The 24,611-nt window shown below is 43.3% G+C and overlaps 1 protein-coding gene across 2 annotated transcripts in view; it reads left to right on the top strand.

Moving 5' to 3' along the window:
- ADAMTS12 (ADAM metallopeptidase with thrombospondin type 1 motif 12) overlaps nt 1–24,611 on the top strand; it is a 328,935-nt gene that overhangs the window by 1,699 nt on the left and 302,625 nt on the right. For both annotated transcript variants that reach the window (XM_043514501.1, XM_038403775.2), the window contains exon 2: nt 8,556–8,917. In XM_043514501.1, the coding sequence (XP_043370436.1) occupies nt 8,556–8,917 (362 nt within the window). The remainder of the gene's footprint in view (nt 1–8,555; nt 8,918–24,611) is intronic.

The raw sequence follows: 24,611 nt of genomic DNA, 5'->3' as shown, positions 1-24,611 counted from the left end.
GGGCCCATCAGGAGCCTAAAAATAGAGATTTGAATAAATTAGCACCTCAACCTGTATTCTGGTTAGTTACCGGGCAGGTTCCTTGCCCTAGAAAAGGCAATGGAATTTTATTTATTGAATGTATTAATGCAATGTTAATATGAAATGTTGCTGCAGTCAGAAAAAAGGTGGGCTTTAGAAACAAACCAATCCTGGTTTTTCATCAATCTGAAATGTCTTTAAATGGTCTATTCAGTGTCCGATAGGAAAGTGGCTTATTGGGGATGTGAAACTGATGCTTAAGAAGAGCCAATGGTAAATGCTGAAAGTGTATTTAAATCAATATTCCCTTTGGGGGAATCTTCTGATCCTGGGGATTCCACCAAATACAGCCAGAACCAGGGTCTTTCTTTGGCCCAGAAGAGGTGCCTTACAGAGGCTGAGAACTGCAATCCATATGCTATCCAGAGGGGTCATTTGAAAGCAGGCCAAATGGTCTGGGAGGCAGATTTAGAGAACTTGGGAAGCCAGGATGCAACAATGGTAGGTGACACTGTCTCTTATTTTAAAGGGACACTGTCTACTTAGAAAAGTATTTATATTTCTGTCTGAAAGTCTTTAACCATCTCTTGTTGTAAGTGCCACCACTAAGAGATGACAGAGACTATTGGAGAAAACATATATTTCTCTCTTTATTTTAGTTTGCTTGCTGTGTGCGGTGGGCAGCCCTCTATATGTCCTCAATTTCTCTATAAGAAGTATTCTCTTTTGTGTGGGTGGCTTTGAATCCCCCCAAGAATGGAAGAGACAAAAACATTTTTAAACACAAGACAATGTGATTGTAAAACCACAAAGTTGGCAGGGAGGCTTATCTGCAGATGCTGCAGCTCAAATTACTTTAAATTGTTTTTTTTTTAAATTGCTTATGTAACCCCCATGGGATTTACCATTTTGCTGATCATCCCTGCTAATTTTTCAAAGCCAAAAGGGTTCATTTAGATGCAGTGCCCCCAGGACATACATTGACCACAGTGCATGCTGACTGGACTTCTAATTTTGGCTCTAGTTACCACAACATGAGCCTAGTTAGCAACATGAGCCCGTCTGTTCAGGAAGTGGTTAAAAAGGGCTCCAAGCACACTCAGAATCCCATAAAAAAGCTACCTCTGTTCTTCCTCTCCTGGCCCACATGTCCTGAGCTATGACTTTTGATAGGGCCAGCTTAGAACCAGAGCCAGGAACTTCTCTCTGAAGGGAGGGTGGAGAGGAAGGCTGAGGAGAAGTTTGAAAGTCAGATGGAGCGGCTCCACCATAGCTCTCCCAGTCCAGACTCTGCTGCTGCTGACACGAGGCACTTAAGATCCTGAATGCTCTTGGTGAGGACTTTGGCGGAAAATGCCAAGCCAGAGCTCAAAAGAAGAGCCCCTCACCAAGACAGAGGGAGTGGCGTATCCAGCCCTCCTCAGTAGCACCTTGGTCCCTGACCTCATCTAGGAGGAAAGAAACTGTGAGGTGAGCTGGATAAACTCCTGTCATGGTTTAGAGGAGGTGTCACAATCTCCCGCCTTCCACAGAGATTCAATCATTTCACTCCATCACGGGAGTCCTTTACCCATAGCATTTGGCCTCACAGTCAGCAGCGAGTGCTCAGGACTCATAGCAAACAAACACAGAGATTATGTTGGGCCTTACCCTTCCCATAACTGAAGTTTGTTCAGTAGGGGTGTTGAAAGGGAAAGTATTGCGGGGTTTTGCAATAGAGTGTATCCACCTTTCTTTTTAAATAGTTTTCTATTCTCAGTTTCCCACCTCTGCTAGTTAATATAAAGCCATTCAAGTTAGAACTACCCAGCTATTCTGCGTCAGAGGCCACTTACACTGATGATTTAGGCTGTAAGTGATATAAGGCCATGGAACATATATCATGGTAGCACATGAGGGGCAGCTCTACCAATTTTGCCGCCCCAAGCAGTCGCCGCCGAATTGCTGCCGCCTCCGCAAGACCAGTGGAGCTGCTGCCCAAAAGCCGCTGCGGTGGGAAAAGCTGGGAAACAAGCAGGGAGAGCTGGAAGTCCTGGCACAGTCAAGGAATTATGATGTGATTGGAATAACAGATGGTGGGATAACTCACATGACTGGAGTATTCCTCATGGATGGATATAAACTGTTCAGGAAGGACAGGCAAGGCAGAAAAAGTGGGGGAATTGCATTGTATGTAAGGGAGCAGTATGATTGCTCAGAGCTCAAGTATGAAACTGCAGAAAAACCTGAGAGTCTCTGGATTAAGTTTAGAAGTGTGAGCAACAAGGGTGATGTCATGGTGGGAATCTGCTATAGACCACTGGACCAGGGGGATGAGGTGGATGAGGCTTTCTTCCGGCAACTCGCGGAAGTTACTAGATCGCAGGCCCTGGTTCTCATGGGGGACTTCAATCACCCTGATATCTGCTGGGAGAGCAATACAGCGGTGCACAGACAATCCAGGAAGTTTTTGGAAAGTGTAGGGGACAATTTCCTGGTGCAAGTGTTGGAGGAACCAACTAGGGGCAGAGCTCTTCTTGACCTGCTGCTCACAATCTGGGAAGAATTAGTAGGGGAAGCAAAAGTGGATGGGAACCTGGGAGGCAGTGACCATGAGATGGTCAAGTTCAGGATTTTGACACAGGGAAGAAAGGAGAGCAGCAGAATACAGACCCTGGACTTCAGAAAAGCAGACTTTGACTTCCTCAGGGAACTAATGGTCAGGATCCCCTGGGAGAATAACATGGCGGGGAAAAAGAAAAGGAGTATTTGTGGAACCTTAGAGACTAACAAATTTATTAGAGCATAAGCTTTCGTGAGCTACAGCTCACTTCATCGGATGCATTTGGTGGAAAAAACAGAGGGGAGATTGATATACACACACAGAGAACATGAATCTCCCCTCTGTTTTTTCCACCAAATGCATCCGATGAAGTGAGCTGTAGCTCTCGAAAGCTTATGCTCTAATAAATTTGTTAGTCTCTAAGGTGCCACAAGTACTCCTTTTCTTTTTGTGAATACAGACTAACACGGCTGCTACTCTGAAACATGGCGGGGAAAGGAGTCCAGGAGAGCTGGCTGTATTTTAAAGAATTCTTATTGAGGTTACAGGGACAAACCATCCCGATGTGTAGAAAGAATAGTAAATATGGCAGGCGACCAGCTTGGCTTAACAGTGAAATCCTTGCTGATCTTAAACACAAAAAAGAAGCTTACAAGAAGTGGAAGATTGGACAAATGACCAGGGAAGAGTATAAAAATATTGCTCGGGCATGCAGGAGTGAAATCAGGAAGGCCAAATCACACCTGGAGTTGCACCTAGCAAGACATGATAAGAGTAAGGGTTTCTTCAGGTATGTTAGCAACAAGAAGAAAGTCAAGGAAAGTGTGGGCCCCTTACTGAATAAGGGAGGCAACCTAGTGACAGAGGATGTGGAAAAAGCTAATGTACTCAATGCTTTTTTTGCCTCTGTCTTCACGAACAAGGTCAGCTCCCAGACTACTGCACTGGGCAGCACAGCATGGGGAGGAGGTGACCAGCCCTCTGTGGAGAAAGAAGTGGTTCGGGAATATTTAGAAAAGCTGGATGAGCACAAGTCCCTGGGGCCAGATGCACTGCATCCAAGAGTGCTAAAGGAGTTGGCGGATGTGATTACAGAACCATTGGCCATTATCTTTGAAAACTCATGGCGATCAGGAGAAGTCCCGGACAACTGGAAAAAGGCTAATGTAGTGCCCATCTTTAAAAAAGGGAAGAAGGAGGATCCTGGGAACTACAGGCCAGTCAGCCTCACCTCAGTCCCTGGAAAAATCATGGAGCAGGTCCTCAAGGAATCAATTCTGAAGCACTTAGAGGAGAGGAAAGTGATCAGGAACAGTCAGCATGGATTCACCAAGGGCAAGTCATGCCTGAATAATCTAATTGCCTTCTATGATGAGATAACTGGCTCTGTGGATGAGGGGAAAGCAGTGGACGTGTTGTTCCTTGACTTTAGCAAAGCTTTGTACACAGTCTCCCACAGTGTTCTTGCCAGCAAGTTAAAGAAGTATGGGCTGGATGAATGGACGATAAGGTGGATAGAAAGTTGGCTAGATTGTTGGGCTCAACGGGTAATGATCAATGGCTCCATGTCTAGTTGGCAGGGGGTATCAAGTGGAGTGCTCCAAGGGTTGGTTCTCGGGCCGGTTTTGTTCAATATCTTCATTAATGATCTGGAGGATGGCGTGGATTGCACCCTCAGCAAATTTGCAGATGACACTAAACTGGGAGGAGAGGTAGATATGCTGGAGGGTAGGGATAGGATACAGAGGGTCCTAGACAAATTAGAGGATTGGGCCAAAAGAAATCTGATGAGATTCAACAAGGACAAGTGCAGAGTCCTGCACTTAGGACGGAAGAATCCCATGCACCACTACAGATTAGGGACCGAATGGCTTGGCAGCAGTTCTGCAGAAAAGGATCTAGGAGTTACAGTGGACGAGAAGCTGGATATGAGTCAACAGTGTGCCATTGTTGCCAAGAAGGCCAATGGCATTTTGGGCTATATAAGTAGGGGCATTGCCAGCAGATCGAGGGACATGATCAGTCCCCTCTAGTCGACATTGGTGAGGCCTCATCTGGAGTACTGTGTCCAGTTTTGGGCCCCGCACTATAAGAAGAATGTGGAAAAATTTGAAAACGTCCAGCGGAGGGCAACAAAAATGACTAGGGGACTGGAACAGTCACATGACTTATGAGGAGAGGCTAAGGGAACTGGGATTGTTTGGTCTGTGGAAGAGAAGAATGAGGGGGGATTTGATAGCTGCTTTCAACTACCTGAAAGGGGGTTCCAAAGAGGATGGATCTAGACTGTTCTCAGTGGTAGCAGATGACAGAATGAGGAGTAATGGTCTCAAGTTGCAGTGGGGGAGGTTTAGGTTGGATATTAGGAAAAACTTTTCCACTAGGAGGATGGTGAAACACTGGAATGCGTTACCTAGGGAGGTGGTGGAATCTCCTTCCTTAGAAGTTTTTAAGGTCAGTCTTGACAAAGCCCTGGCTGGGATGATTTAGTTGGGGATTGGTCCTGCTTTGAGCAGGGGGTTGGACTAGCTGACCTCCTGAGGTCCCTTCCAACCCTGCTATTCTATGATTCTATGGGTTGGTGCCTGGAGCCAACCCTGTAGCACATTACATCTCATTCTGTACTAATGAAGTATGCCACGCCGCTGTGAACATCGTGGTCTCTAAGCTCACACAGTTTGCTAAAAGAAAAGGATTAACAGGGGTGGGGGCAGAGTATTACATTTGTAAGAGAACCTTTAATATCTGTGTGTGGACCCATTAAATATTACCTTAGGAAAGTTGGAGGGGGTGATACTGAAAGATAATAGCCTGAAGGCATTCTTGCCTGTATATAGTTTTTAGAAGTAGTATACGGCCCTGGCTGTTTGTTCCCCAGCCTGACATTGTTAGAGAATTCATTAGGAGTACTGTACTGCAGAACAACAACAAGATACTGTGATATTGTGCCTCTTATCTTTGTTTTAGATTTAAAAATAAAATGAGGCATAATGTAGAGCTTATGAAAGTGTTCCAGTATTGATAGTGCCTGTGGTAATCCCTTTCTAGCAATGAAGAGATCAGTATTTTAGTTGTACTGATTACTGGTGAGAAATACCTTTAACCCCGCTCTAGTTACACTTTGGTGTGTTATTAACTCACTCTCTTTGGTCCTTTACATAATTTTTCAGCATTAATATCTGCAGGCCTTTTCCAGTATTTTCTGTTGTTGCATACTGCTTCTTTAAATTGGCTGGCACTCATAAATGAGTCCTTAAATATCACCTGGGGGAGGTGTAAACTTCTCTAATTTTATGACATGACTGACAGCTGAGATTTTAGAGCTATTTTCCTTCCTTCCTGAAGAAGATAGTCCAAATATTCACCTTGTTTTCATCCCCTATGCAGTCAAGTAAGAGTCATTATTGAGTGAAGACTTCATTGAATCATTTGAAAGGTACAAACACAGATCTTCAATCCTGCAAGGTGCCTTGCAGCTCCTTAGAAATTTTGAGCCCCTTCTGCCCCTGCTGGAATCAGTAGGAGCTAAGGGAATGCTGCACCTTCCAGGATGGGTTGATTCCAGTCAGTTGTGTTAGTACATGATGATAACAAAGGAGAAAAAACAGGATAGGCGAGGCCAAATGATAAAAGTGGGCAATGCTAATGAACAGGACAAAATCATGACAATAAGATGATAAAGGAAAAAAATGCATCCGATGAAGTGAGCTGTAGCTCACGAAAGCTTATGCTCTAATAAATCTGTTAGTCTCTAAGGTGCCACAAGTACTCCTTTTCTTTTTGCGAATACAGACTAACACGGCTGCTACTCTGAAAAAGGTAAAACAGAATTCATAGGGCCATGGGGTTATCAAAGACAATATTTTCTTATAATAAAGAGAATAGAAACACATCAAAGTATGGCAGAGTGGGGTCTAATTGCTTCATGTGTAAGAATAGGTGTTTCTAGAATAGGAAATAATAGCTGAGGGGTATCAGAAGAACATTCATTCTGACAATGTCCTTTGGATTTCATACCTTTAGACTGAAAGAGTCTTAGGGCAACAGCTGATGTAAATTGGCTTAATGTCCTCACAGGCAATGTATACCACCTGTGGAGTTCACCTTTAAAGTGTAAGCACTGAAGGGTGGGGACTGTGTCTTATATGTTTGAATATCATTTGATTGGTGCCTCTGGCTGTTACCTCAATTTGAATAGTAACTAATAGGTAGTAGCTGTTGCTTAGTATTGGATATTAGTGAGAGGCAAGAATGCTGTGAATTTCTTCCCCCTTCTAGAGTCTGATAATAGTGACAGTGTGCTCATTCTTGTTCCCACAGGTGTATGTGGAAGTTGTGCTCCTGAGGTCAGTGGGAGCAAGACTGGACTCACCTCAGAGTAATTTAGGCCATATTTTTAACAGCTCAAGCTAACTGTGGGTGTCCTGTGAATTCTAAATTTCTGTTTGCTTAAATTAAATCCACCAATACAAATATGAACACGTATTAAACTTCAGGAGAGAGCACTTGGTTCTCTCTGTTTCCCCCCTCGTCCCCCTCTGTGTGTGTGTGTGTGTGTGTGTGTGTGTGTGTGTAGGGTAGAGAATTGATGTTGAGTTTGAAATGTGAAAGGATGTGAATGGGAGAAATGTTTTAAAGCTTTTAAGTTTGGCGTTAAGGAGGGAGAGTGTAAAAAGCCCAAATGAAAAGCTGTTGAAGTAGTCAGGCCTGATTTTCCACTGCACAGCACCCCCTTATGCCTGTGGAATGGTGTGGAGAATCAGCCCGTCCCCCACAAGTTTCTCTTTCATGTATGTGAGTTCTGAAAAGATAAAAGCTTTGGAGTATAAAAGTAAAGCTTTTGATACTGTCTCGCATGACCTTCTCATAAACAAACTAGGGAAATGCAACCTAGATGGAGATACTGTAAAGTGGGTGCAAAACTGGTTGGAAAATTGTAGTTTTGAGTGGTTCACAGTCATACTGGAAGGGCATAATGAGTGGGGTCCCTCAGGAATCAGTTCTAGATCTGGTTCAGTTCAATATCTTCATCAATGATTTAGATAATAGCATAGAGAGTACACTTATAAAGTTTGCAGATGATACCAAGCTGGGACGAGTTGCAAGTGCTTTGGAGGATAGGAATAAAATTCAAAATGATCTGGACAAACTGGAGTAATGGTCTGAAGTAAATAGGATGAAATTCAATAAGGACAAATGTAAAGTACTCTATTTAAGAGGATGGAACAATCAGTTGCACACATACAAAATGGAAAATGACTGCCTAGGAAGGAGTATTGTGGAAAGGGATCTGGGGGTCATAGTGGACCACAAGCTAAATATGAGTCAACAGTGTAACACTGTTGCAAAAAAAGCAAACATCATTCTGGGATGTATTAGCAGGAGTGATGTAAGCAAGATACGAGAAGTATTTCTTCTGCTCTACTCCACACTGATTAGGCCTCAGCTGGAGTATTGGATGCAGTTTTCGGTGCCACATTTCAGGAAAGATGTGGACAAATTGGAGAAAGTCCAGAGAAGAGCAACAAAAATGATGAAAGGTCTAGAAAACATGACTTATGAGGGAAGATTGAAAAAATTGGGTTTGTTTAGTCTGGAAAAGAGAAGGCATAAGGGACATGATAACAGTTTTCAAGTACATAAAAGGAGGAGGGAGAAGAATTGTTCTTCTTAACCTCTGAGGATAGGACAAGAAGCAATGGGCTTAAATTGCAGCAGTGGAGGTTTAGGTTGGACATTAGGAAAAAGTTCCTAACTGTCAGGGTGGTTCCAGCACTGGAATAAATTGTCTAGGGAGGTTGTGGAATCTCCATCATTGGAGATTTTTAAGAGCAGATTTGACAGACACCTATCAGGAATGGTCTAGATAATACTTAGTCCTGCCATGAGTGCAGGGGACTGGACTAGATGACTTCTTGAGGTCCCTCCCAGTCCCTCCCAGTCCTTTGATTCTATGAAAAGCTAAAATTTCCCCTTTTGTTTTTTTCCCCAGAGCACTTTATCCAGACGCTGCAAGAATACCACGTGGTTGGTCCTGCAAAAGTAGATGCAAGCGGCCATTTTCTCTCTTACAGTTTACACCATCACACCTCAGATGCCAGGAGGAAAAGAGACTTCAGTAGAAAGAAAAATCTTGTGTATTATAAAATTAACCACAAGGAGAAGGATCTGTTTTTTAACTTGACTGTCCATCGAGGATTCCTTTCTGCTAACTATGTACTGGAAAGGAGATACGGGAACCACACTGGTGCAAAGATTGTACCTTACTCAGGAACCTCATGTCACCTCATTGGTACAGTCTTGCAGCCAAATTCTGGGAACGGGCCAGCAGTGATCAGCACTTGCAATGGGCTGGTAAGTGATATGGTCTTGCATCGTGGTTCCATGCTGATTTTGATCTCTTTGGAAGTGAGCCAAAGGTGTGCATGTGTTTGGTTAAAACACTAGATGAACTAGTCTGAATAAAATAACTTGCATTTATGTATCACTTGAATAAGAATCAGCCTGAATTTTCACACAAACTTTAAACCAAATCTAAAGCTTTTTTTTTGTGGGGTGGGAAAGGTACAAAAGTTTGCAACTTTTTAAAATCTCCCATTTCTCTACACACTCTAGTTTAGATTAGGTCTGAGAGGTGAAGTGCTTATTCTTGTTGAACAATATTTTTAGCACTGCTGAAGCTCAGATGCACCGGAAACTTCATGAGAGCGTATAATGGGGTTTCTAATTCAATGTGCACGCTGCAAAGGTTCAGCTGAACTTTAGTTCAGTTTTTGGCTGCTTATTAGATAAGCAAAGCAAGGGCTTGTGCTCAATTGGAAGGTATTTCTCTGATTGCCTGTAATGCAATAACTTCTGAATGCCACATCCTACCAATTTCAAAATTTCAGAGAGTTTTCTAGGCATCAGAGGGAAGAATCCCGTTCATTTTGGTGAAAAATGGAAAACCACAAGCGGGACATGGGGGGCACGTGGAGCTCCTTGGGTCTGGTTAGCGGAGCCAGCAGCTTCCACCATCTCTGGACTTGTCTATAGGTCAAAGAAGTGGCTGACTCCCTATCTCTACTCTGCCCATTGTTTCAATAGAGTGAACACCTTGGGAGTCTTCTCCCCCAGTCAGAAAATGAGAATGGTGCAGGGAAAGAGAGGCGTAGGGAGGAATGAAGGGACACATAGAGCCCCTAGTATGGTAGAAGAGAAAGGAAATGGGGCAGGATGCACAGAGAGTTGTTGACATGCGAGAAGAATGGGAAAAAGGGAGATACTCAGAGTTTCTGGTATGACGGGAGCGGGAAATTGGGAGCCCCAGAGTGCCCCTGTCATGAAGGAAGGGGTGTGGGTTGTTGGGAGTCCCTGAACTAGAGAGGAATGGGAGGCTGGCATACTGTGCACTTGTGGGGGGAATGGAGGGATGCAAAGAGTTCAGGGTCTTTGCAATGAGCTTGGTCTACAGAAGCAACAGTGTGCAACCCTCTGGTACTCATGAGCTTCTTGATCTTTCTGGGTAACACATGAAAGCTTTGGAAAATGGACAAATAAATTGTTATATTTTTCCCATTCACTTCGGTGGCAGCTGGGTGTCTGCATCCAAGTGCAGAATTTAATCTGCAAGGGTTTAACTTATTTGAGATTGGGAAATCAAACGGGCAGCGGAGTAAGATTCCTCAGGACTGTTTGGTTTACTGAAAGACAACAATGGTAGCCAGAACTTTGTGCAACATGTCTCAGTCTGCAATGGCCTGCAGAACAAGAGACCAGAGTTCACTCTCAAGCCTGAATTCTCTTGTTTCTGCAGAATGCATTGTGCCAAGATAAACATCTGTGAAGAATTTCCTCCCCCTTCCCCAGTCTATCGATATGTAAAGAAATTCCTTGCTATTCCAAAGCTTTAGAAACCCCTGTGGGCTTCTAACATAGCCTGGACACACATGAAAATTGGTCTCCTACAGATAAAATTGGGGTCCTTGGAGTAGCACATGACAGAGTACTGAAAAACTACAGCAGCACTCTTCTTAAAGATATGTTTTTCCAATGCTATATGTTTAAATGAGATATGGAATATTACTCAGTGAAAAGGCAGAGATTGTTGTCTGTCAGATTGTCAAAGTCTTTTTGGAGCATTTTAGAAATATGAAACGACAATTAGGCTATAGAGAAGAGTGTCTGATAGGAAAAGGTAGTCAAAAGCAATTAGTTTCTTTTGATGAATGGTCTTTTTCTTCCACAGCAATTTTATATTAATATCCATGAGATGTACAACTTGAGTGAAATGCTAATTCTTTATGGCTTGAATACCGATTTCCTTCCAAATATGCTGTCTCCAACAATATGCTAAGATGTCCTTTGGTGTGCATTTTAAAAAGATTCAGTATATAAATGTATGATAAATTTTCAAAAGGTTCTAAGTCACATATGAGCCCAAGTCTCATTGAAACTCAATGGGATTTAGGTGCTTTTGAAAAATTGTATTCTAATGCATTATTCTCTTGCATACTGGGGTATGAGTAAGGTTCTCAAGTTAATGCCATGTCAGAAACATAGACTTTTGTCCATGAACTCTGTGTCTGATTCTTCCATTCTTACACTGAATAGTAACCTCCACCAAGAGTCCCACTGAGCAATGTGAGATAAGGTTGACAGCGTGAAGTTTTTAGTTTTGAGAACTTAAGCAGCATGAACAAGTTTTAGGTTTTGGAACTTTAAGGTTCATCAGAGTTTGTTGTCATGGTTTCTAAATTTTTGATTGAATACATTTGTTATGAAGCCTCCTGTTTGGGGAATACATTGTGCGATGTGGGATTTTTGTATTGTTTTGCTTATTGAATTAGTCACGAACCTGTATTATACTGGGCTGAGTTTAGATAACATTTATAAATTACAGGGTTGCTTATCACCACATTGTACACATTACCAAGCTGACACATGTTTGAATTGTAGAATTAGCGAGAGTTCAGAGAAGGGTGGTAAGAATGATTTGGGTCATGGAAAAACCTCTCATATGAACAGAGATTGAAAGATTGTTTACCTTAGAAGACAAATAAGAGGTAATACGATACAAGTGTATCAAATAAATGAATGATACACAGAAAGGAGGCTGGGAGCTTTGTGTTATAAAATGGAAAGAACAAGGGACATTCAATGAAATTAAAAGGTGACAAATTCAAAACTGATAGTTAGTTACAAATATTTTTCCATACAACACATAATTATACAGTGGAACTCATTGCAGCCAAGAATTTAGCAACATTTTAAAAAGGATTGGAAATTAATATGAATATTACGGCTGTCGACCGATTAAAAAAATTAATCGCAATTAATCACGATTAATAAATGAATTGCAATTAATTGTGCTGTTAAACAATAATATAATACCATTTATTTAAATATTTTTGTATGTTTTCTACATTTTCAAATATATTGATTTCAGTTATAACAAAGAATACAAAGTGTACAATGCACACCTTTTATTTTTTATTACAAATATTTGCACTGTACAAAAGAAATAGTATTTTTCAATTCACCTAATACAAGTAATGTAGTGCAAGCTCTTTATCATGAAAGTTGAACTTACAAATGTAGAATTATGTACAAAAAAAAACCGCATTCAAAAATAAAATAATATAAAACTCTAGAGTCTACAAGTCTACTCCGTTCTACTTCTTGTTCAGCCAATCACTCAGACAAACAAGTTTGGTTACAATTTGCAGGAGATAATGCTGCCTGATTCTTGTTTACAATTCACCTGAAAGTGAGAACAGGTGTTCTCATGACACTGTTGTAGGTGGTGTTGCAAGATATTTATATGCCACATGCGCTAAAGATTCATATGTGCCTTCATGCTTCAAACACCATTCCAGAGGACGTGCATCTATGCTGATGACGGGTTCTGTTCAATAACAATCCAAAGCAGTGTGGGCCGATGCATGTTCATTTTCATCATCTGAGTCAAATGCCACCAGGAGAAGGTTGATTTTCTTTTTTGGTGCTTCAGGATTTGTAGTTTCTGCATCAGAGTTTTGTTTGTAGCATGGTGACAACTTACTGGCTCAGCGCCTCTTGCTGGTCGTCCTGGGAATTAGCTTGTGTCCAGCTCCAGAGTGGAGTGGCCAGTGTCTCACCTGCCTCAGGCCCCATGTCCCTCTCAGGACCCCAGTGACCTTTACTTCAGGGTTCTGCCCCAACAGCATCCCCACACTCTGGGTCTCCCCTCCCTGGGGAACCTCCATCCCTCTAACCCCATCTTGCTTCAGTGACTACTGCCAGTCATCTAGCCCTCTCTCACTGGGGCAGACTGCAGTCCATAATGGCCACTCATCATCGGCAACGGGATAGGACCAGCTGCCTCTGCCTAGCCTCAGGCTGCACTTCTGCAACCCCAATACCTGCTTTGGCCTTACCCAAGGCCTCAGCCTGGGGAGTTGCCAGGCTGGAGCTCCCCAGCTTCTATTGCCTTTCCCCAGCACTGCTCTGCACCTGGTACCCTGCTCCCAGGCTGCCAGATCCTTCTCTCTTCACAGCTAGAGAGAGACTTTGACCCAGCTTCTCCCTGAGCCCTTATAACAGGGCCAGGTGTGGCCTGACTGGGGCATGGCCCCAGCTGTAGCTGCCTCCCCAATCAGCCCAGCCTTCCTCCTCCAGAGCAGGGTAACTGCCCCACTACGTTGCTCTTTTAAGACTTCTGAAAGCATGCACCGCACCTCGTCCCTCTCAGATTTTGGAAGGCACTTCACATTCTTAAACCCTGTGTTGAGTGCTCTAGCTATCTGTAGAAATCTCACCTTGGTACCGTCTTTGCGTTTTGTCAAATCTGCAGTGAAAGTGTTCTTAAAATGAACAACATATGCTGGGTCACCATCCAAGACTGCATGGGAGTTGTCCTAATTATAGCACATTTCGGAAGGGATATTGAAACTCATGCATTGGGGCTTAAACCAATCTCTAACTATTAGGAATCAGGATAAGACCTAATGTGAGGAGCAGATTCTCCCAAATCTCCCTATTGCAGATTTTTTATGTCTTTTTGTGAAGCATCTGATGCTGGCCATCGTCAGAGACTGAATACTGGTCTATGTGGATATTGAGTCTGTTCTAGTCTGGCAATGCTTATGATTTTGATAATGCAAAGCTTCCCTAAACTTGCATAACAGGTCAGTGGATGAATGTCCTTGCTTGGGCTCTGATGTTTATTGTTTTTTCTGAGTGTGAGTGCCAGGGTTGTGTCTGGGGAAAAGAGGGCAGGCTTGGGGTACGCCTATGTTACAGAAATTCCCTGCTGCTGGAACTGGCCCTGGGAGCTGCTCTGATTTACTCCTTGATTGAGGTTGACCTGACAATGGTCCAGGGCTTCGACCACGATCTTTAATGTCCATGCAGTGCAGACAAGGTCCTTGTTTGTAGGTCTCCAGTAAAATTTTCCAAAGTGTCTATGTGATTTAGGAGTCTAAGTTTTATTGAAAGTCAATGGTCCTAGGCTTCTAAGATACTTAGGCCCAGATCCACAAAGCTATTTAGGCATCTAAACCCCAGACTTTTTAGCCAATTTTAGCCACCACTGTAACCCGCTCTTGCCTCTGCCTAACCATGTAGGTGTTTAAACTCAGTCAGTGCCTAAAATTCCTGGATAAAAGTTCCCTAGGTGTGATGCTTTTTTGGGGTGCCCAGGATTGTGGGTCATCTTGTTATCCCCTTGCCTTCAACATGAGGGAGTTTATCCTGTGGTAGCTGGGTCAGCTCTTGTATACCACCAACTTTTCAAGCACTCACTTCAGGACTCTACCAGTCCTATTTTGCTATCTTGCTTTGCAGGTTAACATCAGATGTACCCCAATCCCTGAAACCCCCGGGAAGAGTGTTCCCTGGTAGCATTCAGGTCCTGGCACTGGACACTCTCAGAAATTACCAGGTAAACTGCCTCCCAAAGAGACATATATGCACAGGTGAATGGTTACAGCTGAGATTTCAGGACCTTTATATCAACACATATTTATTTATAGTGAAAACAAATACCAGTTTATTAATAAAAAAACAGAGATCCCCAGATTCAAGTGAGTTTTGAGTCAGATTAATGAAAACAGAAGTGATTACAAATAAAACAAAAATATAACAAGCTTTCTAGAGACTAACACTTGCTAGGGTACAACCCTTGTCTAAAGCAGTTTCTTACCCTCAAAGCCTTTTGGCAGAGCTTGCTGGTTTTCAGTCAATCCAGGATTCATTCCTTCACAAATTGCCCCCCTCTGCCAAGGGTGTTCCTCAGTGAAATGTATAATGGAGTGTTGTTGCACTCCCCCTGTTATAGTGCCTTCCTGGTGCCCTGCTGCAATGTTGAGATCATGTCCCCACGTCAACCTGTTTCTTCTTTAGATGTTATGTGTTTTGTGTTTGCTTCACACACATCAGAGACAAAGTGGATTGCCCTTTGTCTGGTAAAACCTGCTTGTCAACCCTGCCTGGTACACAGATTCTAAACACATTTCAGTAGATCCATACAACTTCTTAAATATCACCCCTACATACATCCCACAACGTTTAGGAGGATCAGTATGAGGTAAGCTTCCATTAGACATCTCACATGACTCTTTTTGAGTAAATACTATGAAAGCAATGTGTTGAGTATAGTGTCAGACCTGGTAGGAGTTGCTGTTACAGAATAGTGAACTCTTTGCCTATTTGCATGGAGAGGTTCTTTCAGTCAGACTAGATTTCAGCCTCTGGACATGGACACTCCTGCCTCTCTCTAGGTGTCTGATCAATCCACCTACCTAAGCCCCAGGGCAATCCACAGACCAGGGGAATATGGGCACAGGAGCTCCTAGTTCATGTTTTGGGCCAGATCCAGTAGGTGTGTTCAGAGGCCATATAGCTCCACACAAAATTGCCAGGTCAGGGTTGGAGGGGAAGAAGGAAGAAACTTCCCACATAACCTTTAGCCCAGTGGTTAGGGTACTCATCCAGGTCATGGGAGAACCTTGGTTTAAGTCCCCCATCTACTTGAGATGGAAAAAGAATCTGAAAAGGGTTCTCCCACTGTGATGGGTTGGGTCACAGAAACCCCTTGAGACTGCCACCTGAAGTGCTGGTACTACCTCTGAGCCCATTTTCCCTGGCAGCTTGGGACTTTCCGTACCTTACCTTGTTGAGCCAGATACACTAGCCTGCTGCAAACACAGGCCCAGGTCTGAACCACTTCCCACAAAAACTGCAGGCTTAACTGAGAACAGCTTAAGAAGTGTTCCTGTCTCCAGCACCCAGATACACATTTCCCAATGGGATCCAAACCCCAAATAAATCCGTTTTACTCTGTAACACTGATAGAGAGATCTGCACAGCTGTTTGCGCTCCCAGGAATTAATTACTTGCTCTGGGTTAATTAATAAGTAAAAAGTGATTTTATTAAATATAAAAAGTAGGATTTAAGTGGTTCCAAGTAATAACAGACAGAACGAAGTAAGTTACCAAGCAAAATAAAATAAAACACACAAGTCTAAGCCTAATACAGTAAGAAACTAAATGCAGGTAAATCTCACCCTCAGAGATGTTCCAATAAGCTTCTTTTACAGACTAGACTTCCTCCTAGTTGGGTCCAGCAATCACTCACACTCCTGTAGTTACTGTTCTTTGTTCCAGTTTCTTTCAGGCATCTCTTTGGGGTGGAGAGGCTATCTTTTGAGCTATCTGAAGACAAAATGGAGGGGTTTCCAGGGGTTTATGTAGTCTTTCTCTTGTCGGTGGAAACCCCTCTCTTCTCCTGTGTAAAATCCCCTCAACAAGATGGAGTTTTGCAGTCACCTGGGCAAGTCACATGTCTATGAATGATTCAGCTTTTTGCAGGGCAACACCATTGTTTACATGTTAGTTTGAACATTCCCAGGAAAGCTTAGATGTGGATTGGTGTCGTTCAAGGTCCAATGTTAGCTAAGTACTCCCAATTACAGTGAAACCCCGCTATAATGCAATAATTGGGGTTCAAAAAATTTGATCACGATAAATGTGGGGTCGCTTTATAGCAGGGTTATGAAAATTTACCATTTCAAGCTGGTCAGTTTAAGTCTTGTAAAAAAAAACGGTTATCCCAGCGTGTTTTAAATACAAAAGTAGTAATTTAATTACATGTACATGAAAGAAACATTTGAAATCGACTATATTAATCATTGCGCAGAGTACAAAATCAATCTGGTTGCATGACTCCATAATTTTAAATTTCATCACTTCTTAAAAAAGCTATCTAGTGTGGTCTGCTTATTTGCCGTGGACCGTTGGCTTCTAGCAAAGTCAAGAATGCTTCTGAGTTGGAGGATTTTGATGCTGTCCACATCTTGAGTTTCCAGCCATCTCATACTGGCTTCTAGGTGCTTTACTGCCTCGGACACTTTTGGTGGGGGAGTTGAGGTGCCATCATCATCGTTGTCATCGTCGTCATTAGCACCACTGGTTTCAGGCTCTGGTGGTTCAGCTTCATTCTTACCGCTGACATTTGTGACAATTTTATCATCTGAGATGTGTTCATATATCGGGCAGATGTCATCTGCTGAAAATCAGTTGAGGATATCATGATGACTGTGCTCATATTCTCTGAGTGCTTCTTCGGCTAAATGTACATCGTCTTCAGTGAATTTTGTAAATTCAGGCTCATCGTCATTTCCATCATCGTGTGTAGGTGACGGAAAAACTGGACCAAGACCCTTTGTCCACCATTGTTCAATGCAATATGCAGAGATAGCATCCCAGGCTTTCCCGCTGAGATGACTGTCTTCTTTCAAGTTGAGTGATGCCAGTGATGTTTTGACGGAGGAGTTGTTATCCGATACCATCCGCTTGATCATTTTGCTATAATAGTTTTGCTTAAATACTGATATGATGCCTTGGTCCAGTGGCTGGATTTCTGACGTAGCATTCTTCGGGAGATAAGAGACTTTAATCTTGCCATCACGACTGACAAGATTTTCCGCTGGAGGGTGGGCAGGGCAATTATCCAGCAGGATAAGAGCTTTTTGCTCCTGCTTGAGTTTTCGTAAATGAGCCCGAATGGCTGGCACGAAAGTTTTATGGAACCAGTTTTGAAATATGGAGCTATTCATCCATGCATTCTTGCTGTTGGTGTATTCAAAGGGAAGAGTCTTCATATTAACATGATGAAAACATCTGGGAGATCTCACTTTTCCAATCATCAGAGGTCTGACTTTGTGGCTGCCAGACTTGTTGACACAAAACAAGAGAGTGACTCAGTCCTTCCTCTGCTTAAAGCCTTCTTGTTTGTGACTATCAGTCCTGGTTGCGAGGGTGTGATCGGGTAACATTTTAAAGCATAAACCAGTCTCATTGCAGTTGTAAACTTGATCGGCTGTGTAGCAACCTTCCTCCAGCAACTTTTTAAGCTCAATTGGGTAGGAATCGGCAGCCTCTTTGTCAGCTGAGCGGATTTCCCCAGACATAAGAACTTGACTTATAGAGTGCCTTTTCTTGAATCTGTCCAGCCAGCCGTTACTTGCCTTAAATTTGGATTCATTTCCATTGATAAGGAGATCAAATTTCTCTGCTTGAGCTTTCAGAATAGGGCCAGAAATGGGAACTCCTTCTGAGCGAGCCTAGACAAACCATTGGCACAAGGCTGAATCTAGGCTTTCACCATTAGCAAACTTGACCTTTTTACTCTGTAAACCAGTTTCCTCTTCAAGAATGCAGGGTAGGCTACGGAGCTTTTCTTCTTCTTTTTTCCACCCTCGCAGAGTGGACTCACTAATTCCTAGATCTCTAGCAAGCTGAGTTTGTTGTTTGCCCTTCTTTAGTTGATCCAGGGCATACAGTTTCTCTTGGGCAGAAAACGACTTGCATTTGCGAACTTTGTATCCATAATGGAAGAACGCAGTTTATTTACAAATGTCATAAAAAAAAGTATTCTGGCAAAATGCGAACAGTATTACGGCCTTAAAGTGGAGCCAACTTATGATCGCATTATATCCGAATTTGCGTTATCACGAGGTATTGCGAGGTTTGACTGTACTTGAATAACCCCTTCACACTACGTTGACCAAATCTGCCTTATGTGCTTCCTACAGCAAACATTTTAAATACAAGCATAGATGCAATGCTCATAACTTCAGATATAAAAATGATACATGCATACAAATAGGATGAATACATTCAGTAGAACATAATCTTTGCAAAGATATATTACATGGCATATCTAGCATAAAACATATTCCAGGTAGGTCATATTTACACTCATAAGCATATTTCTATAAAGCATTATGGGGTGCAGTGTCACACCCACCTCTCAGGTGAGTGCTCCAACCACTGAACTAGGTGGGTCTCGTCAATCTCTTCTATTGAAGTTGTTCCATGTTAATTGAATAATTAACTATTAATTGGGCCAGAAAAGGAATGAGTCACTCTGTAGCCCAGTGGTTAGGCCATCACCAAAAGGTGGGAGACCTCTGTTTAAATCCCTTCTCCTCATCAGACAGAGAGGGAACTTGAACTAGGGGCCTCCTACGTCCCAGTGAGTAGCCTACCACTGGGCTAAGGGCAAGAAGAGGAGCCCTGGCTATTTACCTGGCCAGGATAAAAATATTTTCAGCCCCCTCCTCCCCAGAGCCCAAGCCCAAAACAAGCAAACAGAACCTGAGTGACACAGAGGCCTCTGGAAGATGGCACCCAGGGTGACCACCCTGCTTGCCCACCCCTAGAACTGACCCTAGTTTAAGGGTTAGGAGGGAGGCTCCTCCCCCGGCAACTTTGCTTGGAGCTAGGCAAGCACCAAACTCATTCTTACCTGAAACAACTAAGTCGCCTGATGCTGGGAAAGGGGTTCCTGGTTGTGGATTGCTAGCAGAGATAGGCATCTCTCTGCAGCCTGGACTAAGGCACTGAACTCAGAGAGGAATGGGGCTTAGCACACACCCCTCTTGTCAACATCTCTCATTGCTAGCTTAGGCAGCTCCCTGCCTAGTGTGCTGGCTTTTGTGGATTGCGTTCTTAGGCGCCTGTCTCTCCCCATGCATTGCAAAGGGAGTCTAGATGCCTAACTTGGACTTTGTGATCACTCAGTGTTGTTCCTGTGATCTTCTAGGTGCCTCAAAGTTAGGTGTTGTGATGCTCAGCATTGCAACACCTAAGTCCTTTTGTGCCTCTGGGCCTTAGGCACTCTGGAAAATTTTAGTCCTCATCCAAAAGTACTGCAGAGCAAACTACCTATGACTCAATTTATAGTTCTGAAGGCCAGAGCCATGACTTGTATCTTTGGGAGGAAGGGGTCAAGGGTATAGATGACTAAGCCACTGTCTGGCTAGAATAACATTTTAGGTTTCAAATGAGCTGAATACTGAACAGCAATACCAGTGGTGCTCTTTGCCTGCCAATATTCTGGATAGCTTGGCAAGACAAATGAGAACTTACAGTAGTAGTAGTCCATCACTGACGCAATTCTCATCTATGGCTTCACATATGACTCTAAAGTCAGAATTCTGAGGTACAGAGTTGGCCACATTGAGGGCATGGGGAGTCTGTATCCATGATGTTTGACAATGTGGCTCTGTGGCATCTTTCACGTGCAGCCTGGAGACAATTTCATTGATCCCGCTTGAACCTGCTGCATGCTAATCTTGTCAAAGACCATCAGTGAGTCCTGTTCTGTGCTGTTTGCTCGAGTTCTGTAAGATTGATACCAGCGCCCTGGAGACTGCTCTTCCAGTTATCTTTGAAGCTCTTATAAGGATGGTCCTTCTTTCTTTTGCCCTGTCTCAGATCCCCATGCAGGATCTGTTTTGGGTGGCAGTGGTCTTCCATTCTGATGATGTGTCCAGTCAAATTGTGCTCTCAGTACCATTTCCTTGATGCTGGTTATGTTTGCTCTCTCAAGGACCTTCATATTGGTCACAGTAGTGAGTCCGAGGCTGACAGGGAGGAATCACTCCCCCGTGGTGGGCAGAGCTAGGCTGGGCCCACCTCACAGGCTTGAAGCAGAGGGGTGGAACAGGAAGTATAAGAGGCGGGGCCTTCAGCTCAGTTGGTCAGAGCAAGGGAAGGAGGCAGACGATCTACCCTGTTGCTGGCTCCTGGACGAGGGACTGATATGTGCCAACCCGGGCCCCTGGAGGAGAACTCTGAGGGCGGGGAGCTGCTGGGACTGTGTCAGCTGAATACCCTGGGGAGTTGGCAGGACTGTGCCAGGCGAGTACCCCAAGGAGCTACTGGGACTGTTGGCTGCTGAGTATCCCAAGGATACTGAGGACCTGCAAGCAACAGAGCCCTACAAACAGGTAGGGGTAAGAAGTAGCCCAGGGAAACTAGACATTCATTCGGCTGTGTTGCTGAAACCACAGTCAGTATGATTTGGTAGGATCCCCACTGACCCAGTGGCAGGATCACCGGCTATTGGTAGGACCCTGGGCTGGGACCCAGTGGAGTAGGGTAGCCTCAGGTACCCCCACCTTCTACTGCGACTCCACCCCTGAGGTGGCGGCCTATTTATCCAACACCAGACCGCCTGTGATTGTTTGCTGTCTGCCCCAGCCAGGAAGCTGGGTTATACAGACCACTACTGCTCTGCCCTGCCCAGAGGTCTTGAGCCTGCCTTTGTTTGCTGTCTGCCCTAGTCAGGGTGCTGGATTATTGACTGCTGCTGCTTTGTGGGGGCTTTAGCCTGACTGTTTACCATCTACCCCAGCCAGGAAGCTGGGCTAAAGACCGCTGTTTGCCCTGCCCTGCCCTGCCCTGCCCCAAGGGGCCAGGGCCCTAGACTGTTTACTGACACATAGCAAATTGATAGGGGATTAGCATGCTAGGTGGCGTTGTGAGGTGTAGTGACGTCCCTCTGAGGCTGACGGGGAAGAACCACTAAAAATCACTACAGTCACGCCGTCCTGCCAGCAAATGAGTGGAGGAAGCACATGTGAAATTACTCAAGCTGTTTAATGTGCTGTCTATAAAGAGTTCATGTCTCAGAATCATACAGAAGAGATGTTAGGACCACTGCACTGTAGATCTTCAATTTGGTGGAGAGACAAATGATGTGTTAGGTAAGGACTTTTGTTCAGAGTTGGCCAAGGGCCTGGCTGGCTTTACTGATTCTGGAGGAATCAAGGAAATAAACAACAAAAATAGATGCTTGTTGTCTAGTTAGGATAGTCTCTATTAAATGGAGTAATGCACCATTCGACTACAGTGCTAGAGCCATAAAGAAGCACCTGATCTCTACTCAGCTAACACCCATGTTTCCTACTCATGAACTTTGCCTCTAGAAGAACTTACTTTCGTATCAGGTCTTTTTAACTTTCAGTTCATTTTTGTAAGTTACTGTTTTTCCGAGTTTCAGATAATAATGTAATGTCAGAGCAAATCTTCACCACACTGAGCACAAATGCTCCTGGGTTTATGTCCTGTCATAAAGATCATAAAGATGCAACATAGATGGAAATAGAGAAAATGTAAGGAGCAGATTTTCAGCTCCCCTGTGTTTTTTTTTTACTTTGAAGCTTATTTCTGCATCCATTTAAAATGATGTATCCTATCACTCTTTCATGTAACAATGACATTGCTATTACTATTCATTTTTATTCATTACATTTTGGGAGTCGTCTTATTGCTTCATAAAAAAGTGGATATAGACATAAACCATCTGCTGCTGGGAGATCAGTTTTCTAGTAATTTTCAGAGGGCACCTATTGAGTGAATCATATTAAGAGCCTTGATAAAGGAGCAGGGTTCTCTAATTATCCGTGTATGTGAAACAACTTTCTGCCTGATTGCTGGCAGTGTTCCTCCAGGATGACAATATATTGCTTGTTTTTTTTTTATTAGAATGCCATCATGCTTTCTCTGTTTACAGTACATACCAATGGAGAAATGTGGCAAGTACTAAGAACTTTGTTATACTTTACATTACAATTTTTGTATATAGCATCTTTTGTACACTCTGCATCCCCAAATGGCTTACAGAGTGGAATAATTCCCCATCAGACTTAATTTCCCCACTCCTCCCTTAGGATGTATAAGCAGTGGAGAAAGTCTTCAGATGAAATTTACAGAGATGAAGAATTGATGAGGCAAAGATTATTTTTTTTCCCCAGGAAGACACTTTCAGATGACTAGGAGTAGGTGAGGAGAGAAGATTTTTCTTACCAATTATGAGATGGGCCAGATGACTGGAGAGGGCAAGGAAGAGAAAGAAGATTTGTGACATAGTCTGCAGTAAATCCACAGAGGGTCTTAAAAATTAGTGTGACAATTTTGAACTGAATACTTCAATGAAGGGAAAGACAGTGGAAGTGTCACAGGGCAGGTGTGTGTGACGTGGTCTTGTTTGCATAAGTGAATTGTGATGGTTTACACATCAGTAGGTTTGTTATACAAATTAGACTTTCTTGATTTCTGAGCTCTTATAGTCATCAAATGATTTCCTGAATTGTTGTGAATGGGAAGCATGGACTAAATAACAATCCTACATTTTCTATCTTCACAGTTCAGAGGTTTGTGCTAGGAGGAAGAATCTTTGGAGTCAAATCCCATGTGTTCTCATGAGTTGATCATTCCAGAATTGTTTTTATATTTAACTGAAACCAGTGCTGCTACTGTTTCATATCTTGAGTCTAGCCTATCTATGGCCTGACAGATAATACCTTGGGGGGAGGGGGGGTTAAATAGCTATAGTTCTTTTCTAGAGATAAAGCAATGGGCTTTCTCTAAAGTTACTCCAGCCATGCAGGACCTGGTTCTGAAGAACTAGAAAGAAATGTCACTGGAGACCCAAGTTAACTCTCTCTTCCAGTCCCCTGCCCCCAGACCTCTCACAGATTTCTAATTTAGTTAAAGGGTTCTTGTGCAACCCACATGACACAGAAACCAACTGTGAACACAAGCAAACCAAATAAAAATATTCATTCTTGTGCCTGTGGAATGCTCTATGGTGGCTTGTGGCCAACAAATTGCTGTCACTTCTTCTTCTGAGCCTGGCCCATCCCCTTTTAAGGTTCTGAGACTCACTAGGCTCAGCTGCACCTGATAGCTTCAGCTCAGGGAGACACTGCTAGCTAGAGCTGTGCAAGTAATCAATTGTTTTAATTTGCTGGCTGGACTGAAAAAATTTTGGATCACCTGAAACAAACAATTTTTGGTTTTTGTGCCAAAACAAAAATTGTTTTGGGTTGAACGGAATGCTTTGTTTGACCCAAAACAAAATGTTTTGTTTAAATGTTGAACCTTTTAACTGCTTTTTAAATTAACAGCAAAGGAAATTTGAAAACTTCATTCACAAAATCAGAGCAGAAGGAGAAGGTAGTGTTGCCACCTGTGGTGGGTTTACAGACCCCTCACTAAGACTTAAGGTGTAATAGAGCAGTACTGGGACAAGAAGGCCCAGCCCTTCAGCAGCTGCAAAGCATGTTCGAAATGGAGGGCCTGCTAAAAAAGGAGACGCTGACAGGCAAATGGGGAGAGTGAAGGAGAAGCAGGTATGTGTGTGCTTTTCTGGGAAGAGTCTGGACAGTGTATAAGACCCAAATGGGAGGCCAAGACCCTGATTCCCTTTTCCTCCCCCTCCTTCCCTCTGACAAAGGGGAGCAGGTAGACACTGGAAAGTGAGCTGGGAAGAGTGTTTGAACTATTGAGACTGTAGGAGCAACACTCTGTTGAGAGGGAAGCTGAGTGCCATAACCACTCCCAAAACTGAAGAGAGTACAAGGAGTGGCCCAGGGAAAGCTGGTCTGTTGTACCACCTAGAGGTCCAGTGCCTTCATCACAAGGTCAACCTTCTTCCCACACTAAATATATATACCATCACTGAAGCACTCTTTGGTGCAGTTGTTCACTTTTTCTTTGTTCTTAGTTACCATAATTGTATGAAAACAATCTAATCAATTTAGTAACTTACCAATAGTATCTCTGTTCCAAATGTTAGCTTATTGTTGTAGGGAATGTTTCACACTTCGCAACATAGTATGAAGTGCAAAAAGATTATTGTGTATCCTGGGGTAAAATAACTGTGATGCAGTTGCCTTGGTAATAATTTATTTGACATCTGGGCAAGACTATACAAACAAATATACACACACAC

This window comes from Dermochelys coriacea, chromosome 5, assembly GCF_009764565.3.
Source record: "Dermochelys coriacea isolate rDerCor1 chromosome 5, rDerCor1.pri.v4, whole genome shotgun sequence".
NCBI lineage: Eukaryota > Metazoa > Chordata > Testudines > Dermochelyidae > Dermochelys > Dermochelys coriacea.
The sequence above is the reverse complement of the archived record's forward strand: the minus strand, read 5'-3'. Positions and strand labels throughout refer to the sequence as shown.